This window comes from Protopterus annectens, chromosome 10.part0, assembly GCF_019279795.1.
Source record: "Protopterus annectens isolate FY-2018-M chromosome 10.part0, PAN1.0, whole genome shotgun sequence".
NCBI lineage: Eukaryota > Metazoa > Chordata > Ceratodontiformes > Protopteridae > Protopterus > Protopterus annectens.
The window spans coordinates 1669692772-1669698771 of NC_056744.1; the positions used below are offsets into that span (position 1 = coordinate 1669692772).

General features: G+C 40.2%; 1 protein-coding gene across 1 annotated transcript in view; it reads right to left on the reverse strand.

Annotated features, from left to right (window-relative positions):
* Positions 1-3785, reverse strand: part of LOC122813876 (zinc finger protein 271-like) — a 313716-nt gene extending 309931 nt beyond the window's left edge. The window contains exon 1 of the mRNA XM_044086417.1: positions 3341-3785. Coding sequence (XP_043942352.1) covers positions 3341-3580 — 240 coding nt within the window. The 5' untranslated portion in view covers positions 3581-3785. The remainder of the gene's footprint in view (positions 1-3340) is intronic.
* Positions 3786-6000: the final 2215 nt, after the last annotated feature.

The following is a 6000-nucleotide window of genomic DNA, read 5'->3' on the forward strand; positions in this document are numbered from 1 at the left end:
AGCATGCCTCCTAATGACAGAACCCATAACAGCGGCCCTGCAAGAGGCCTCCAGAGAATCAAAACCACATTGCAAAGTATGCCTTCCCACTTGTTGAGTTGCATGCAATAAATCCTGCATTTCTTTGTTTTCTGCACATTCAGAATTTGTTAATATTTTCTGTTTAAGCAGTGACATTAAGTATTGCTGATATTTAAGCATATGAAATTGACAATTTAAAGCCCTCTCAGCCACGGTAGCAGAAGTGTAAACCTTTTTCCGCCATCTGTCCAGTGCCCTTGAATACCTATCAGAGGGGATAGGGTTTTTTGCAGTGGAAGCCTTGACCCCTTTGGGACCCTGAGAAATAGTTTGTGTCAGCAGCAGGGTTTTTATAAAGAAATTTATATGAATCTGGAACCCTGTAGTATCTGTCTGGCTTAACAGGTGTAGGGGGTAAAGAGTCAGGAGACAGGCCGGACTCTGAAAATACATCATCTACAATGTCTAAAACAGGGGGGATAGTAAGAGGCCTGTGCTGAGGTAGTAAAAGAAAGTCTCTGAGCCTTCTTGGCTCTCCCAGTGGAAATGCTCCCTCATGGTATGCAGGATTTCCCCAAAAGAATAATCCTCAGGAGGAGAGGCTGAAGGGATGGATTCTTCAGCAGCAGAATCCTCATAGGGAGGAAGAGAGTATTCCTGTTCAGAAGAGGAGTCAGAGGAAATGGAAACCTGATCTAAAGATTCATATTCTGTCTCTTGCCTAGGCCTCTTATCAGGAGGGGGATGGGAACCCCCAAGTAATTAGGTCTTCGGCCATTTTGAGCATCTGTTGTTTTTTAGGCGTGGAAGCCTGTCCATGGGCTTGCTGCACTTGTTTCTTTGTCTTTAGTGGTGCTTTAGTCTTTGCCTTTGAAGCTGTAGTCAGTTTTACATATAACTGTGTAGGCCTGAAAACACCCTCAGAAGCCGATGCCTGCTCAGCGGCTCCGGACCCATCTGAGGGAATATTTTCCAAGTGTCTAATACCTTGAGTTTCCAGTGGCCTAGTCTGCTCCACGTGGGAGTCGGAAGCGGCCTGTGGCTCTGAGGTAGCGGGTGTCAGGGCCTGCAGAAGCCCCTCACTGAGAACCGGTGACTGGCTTAGAAGAAGCCTTGTCATCAGTTTTGGACCTCGGATGCCTGCCTCTTTCCTTTTCCTTGCGTTTCTTGTGAATTGCGGTAGTCGGATGGCTATCCAACGACATCATGTAATTAAATCTTCGGTCAAAGTAATGAAAAGCAAAATCGTACTGATGCTTAATAGTGCGTTGGTTAAATCTAGCACAAAACTTGCAATTAGCAATGTCGTGATCAGGGCCTAGGCAAGGAATACAATAAGAATGAAAGTCCTTATGAGGTATTTGCTTCCACAAGAAATACAATTATTAACTTTTTTTGACATCGGTCTGGAGCAAGAAAAAAGTTTCCCCAATGGGGTAGTTAGCTTTAAATGAAGACTTTGAATCTGAAATTCGAACACGAAAATCTCAGGAGTCGGCCAACCGGCACTTGCAAACTGCTTCTGCTTCAGGCACTGCGCGACAAGAAAGACTAGAGAAAATGGCGCTGGCTGCATCTTTTATACCTCTGGTGCACTGAAGTCAGGGAAGAGGTGACAGCAACCGACGCCAGACCAAGACTTTGGAATTCAGGCCGATTGCAGGTAGCTTGCCAGCAGGATAACCCAAGAGTAATGACTGCAACAGTGAAACACGATGAACATCCCCTTCCGGACCTCGGAGGTTTCAGTTAGAACAGTTTCTGACCTACACCAACATTACACTTCATCGGATTTTTTAAATAGAAGTGTTATGTGTTACAATACCAAGAACAGCTCACAGAGCTAAAATATCTACAGCAGTACCTAACTTGGTTCAGAATTTACCATGAGAGAGAAACTTTCTTCGGGGTGAGGGGGCTTTTCAAAAATGTAGAGGATATCGGCACACACAAACATGGCCCACAGCATACACAGCAAAACAAGGGCATGTAAGCATGATACTTGCCGACAACAGAACGTCGCAATTGCAGTCCAACTCGCTCTAACCTTTAAAATGGCTGCATGAAACACTAACTTTCAGCAGAAAAAAATATATATATATATATATATATATATATATATATATATCTATCAATAAATAAATAAATAAATAAATAAATAAATAAATAAATGAGCACGGCACACACAGACTCCGAAATGAGCATTAATAACATGCTAAAATTAGAAAAACAAACGAGCAGCAGTAGTGATAAATATACGAGCTATCACTATAAACCAACACTTGCATAAAAAAAAAAAAAAGAGGCGCCTGCTTATTCTGAGTATCAGTAACGAAGATAAATGCAGAGAATATTCACCAAGCCGAATTCAGCATGCAGCATGGGACCTGACTAAAACAGAAGGCAGCATTCACACATGGGAATACAACGACTAGATAACTAAATGAGAACTAGCAGTATCAAATAAAATGTATAACCATAATACAATAATAATATACAAAATACATATAAATTATATATCAGCAGCAAGCAGATACAACAGAAGGCTAATCTAGATAGTCGGCAGCAGCATACACTAGTGAACCATGTGGCACCCTCAAACAGAAGCATAAACTTTATCAGGCAGCACAAAATAGGGCTAGGAGTGCATTCAAACAGGGACTGTGTGTAGAACTGCATTTTTAATTCACTAGGAAGACTTATCTTACCAATGAAGCAAAAAATGCAGGCAATCCAAAGTTTTCAGTAGTCCCTCAAACAAATGCAGGATACACGCACAATGAAAAGGAGTTCCACACACCACATGGATTTTATTAGGTTGAGTGGGCTAGGTAAGGCAGGTCTGACATCACAATGTGGGAGGAACACTGGCTCTTCTATACGGCATGCAAATCAGGTGGGGATTACATCACTTTGGGGGAGGAAACATCCCGATAGCAAGAGCAGATGGCAAGATGTGACATCATAATTTCAGAGCCAGCTACAGGTTTTTCAAGTTGGTTTGCAAAGTGAAACAAAAACAGTATAGAAAGCTAGGAAGCAGAACAGGGAAAACAGTTGAGTGGGTTATTTTTTAAAGCTGCAAGGGTGATTTTTTTAAGCTTCATCAAAGAACAGGGACTGGAAGAGTCAGCAGGTTGGGGAAATCTGCTTTAACATCCTGTGGTTTTCCTTTAATATCACACTTTCTAAGCTACTGCTTTGTGTCAAAAAAAAAAATTACTGAATGATAAAAAAATGCTGAAACTTTTGGAGGATAGTCAGTTCATCCCCACATGGGCAACCAATTAATTAACATTGATCATGAATCGTCCCTTACCTTATAGACACTAACTGCACCATGCAGGAACACAAAACTGTGACATGAATGTCTGGGAACACACAGGACACAGATAAAGGCCTCATCCTCCAGGCAGAACAACTCCAGTCTCCGTCTGTGCTCAGCACAGCACTGCTCTGTTCCCTCCTTTGTAGCACACAGATTCTGCATCTCTTTCTCTCTGCAGTCTGTTTCCTGCAATGAGTGCCCCAGCTTCAGTTCGTAGGATCTTTGAACCATACTGACCAGCTTTCAATTCACTCTGCACGTTTTCAATGGGAAGTTCCTTTCTATACTCAGTAGAGGAAAGTTTTGTTACACTGTATATAATCCAGTTAACAAAGACCATAATCAGCTGGTGTCAACAATATAGAATAAATAGAGTTTCAGGTAAAGTGATAAATTTAAGCGATACAACCCACATTCTGCAAGCCATGTTAACAGCAACAAGACATTCCAGTTTCATTTTCAAAGCACCAGAATTAGAATGTATTGGGAAGTGACCGCCTCCATTTAAAGGGGAAATGCAAAATGTAGTTCAGAGGTTTTACTTTCTCAGATGGAATGGCTGTCTTTTACCTCATTCACTCCGGAGCAGTTCAGATAAAGCTGCTTTCTTAAAGGACCACTACAGGAAAACATCTAAAAATATATATTTTTTAACTTTTCCTTAAGTTTGGCTCATTGCCATACCTCTCAACCTCTTAGATCAAGAAATCTGGACAAAACTACAAATAAAAGTGGGACAAAGTCCGAAAATAGGGACAATTTTTTTAATATTGCTCTTACAAACTTAAAAAGTTGATATACTAACAGGTTTCACATTAGTGTGAATTTTCTGAAGGGTATGGAGTTTGAAACTCAAATTACTGTCATTATTTTCTAACTTCAGTCTTTAATGATTTGTCAATAATTTACCAGAAAACCACAATTTTATGAAAAACAAACCAAAAATATGAGGCAAAAGTCTGTACAGTTGAGAGGTATGTTCATTGCAAACCTGTATCCATCAGACAGAAGTAGTTACTACTAATTTTATTCAATTTTTAACCCTGACTGACCTCCTGGGGGCAGACATCCTGATGAGAGCTTGTTGTCTTCTAAAGAAAAATCTTGCCCATGACACACTGTGAGTCTACTGTTTCTGAGAATACAATGTCCATAGTTGGGCTATCATATAAGACTTCCATGCACTTAGAATGGAAGAAGAGGAAAGAGCAGCTACGTTTGACAGGCCTCAGTACAAGTATCATTTACTGCCACACATTGCCTTTAACAAATGTGTTTCCTTCCTCTGAGCATGCCCATAACATACACAGATAACAATTAATCTGGGCCACTGACACATTTAGCTATGGCTGCAAATTCATTCTCTAACCAAAATGAATATTCATGTTTGCCTTACACGGAATTCCAGTTCTCTGCATTTTTATCCAATATGCATGCCACTGATGTGTCCTATTTGTAGTTACTACTGCTGTTGTGTGCACATATTCATTGCTGGTATCATGTTTTTGAAGCAACTTAGTTTATTCTTTACTTCATGCCTACTCTCACTGTTCCAAACAGTGTGCATACTATCATAGATTAGATTAGTACTAGGCTAATAGCCCTTGTGGGCCATTTTAAGCCTTGCCAATTACCCAATGTAAGAATCAAACCTGGCACATTGTGCCTGTAAAGTAAACACCTTAACCATTGCACCAACCTCCCACTGTTCTTGATTTCTCTCAAAATTGTTTTCTTTTGCAGGTTGCAACATGTTTTTCTATTCAAACAGAAATTAACACTTTTCTCAAAGAAGCTATATAAACCAGACTAACTCCAACAGTATGGTTTACACAACAGTCATTTTTTCTGTAATCATGACTGTTGCAATTCAGTTATCATATGAATTTAGTTCTTACAGCAGGGATCAAGCATGAGAGGCCCTTTATCCCAGGAACATCAACAGAGCAAATGAGCTGTCAAGAATTTGTATGATTATACACAAATATCAACTAATATGTATAACAGGGCTGAGTATGGCTTTGGCTTCATTATAAAAAAAGCGTGCAAAGGGCAAACTTTGGGTTTTAAATACCTAAGCTAAAACATCAAAGTACTTGCAAGCCATCAAATGTACAGACAGCCCATGGCAACAATAAGGCATACAAACAAGTATAATAAGACATTCTGTAAAGTTAGTATCCAGAGCAATTATGGAGATAACACACCTTTCAGCTATCTTACCATCTTCAAGTGCATAACTTGTGAGACCTGATAAATAACTATGAGTCTGGCTTTCAGTACAGAAAGGGACAAGCTGAGCTATCATGCTGAGGAGATTAATTCATTATGCAGACATCACGGCTCCTCTGTGATTAACTTCAATTGACTGTTGATCAACAGAACACGAGGAAGGTGTGATGCACATGCATGGGAACCGTAAGTCACAGACAGTGGCTTAGCAGATTCACAGGGATCTTAACAGCATCAGATGAGATATTATTATTTTATTATTTATCATTTGTTAACCGGGAAAGTCCAACTTGGAACAAAGCTAATTTTCAGTGGAGGCCGGGGGAGAAATGCTCCAGATGCATGTCTTTGTAATGTGGGAGGAAACCAGAGCACCCAGAGGAAACCCACACAAACACAGGGAGGACATAAAGATTCTA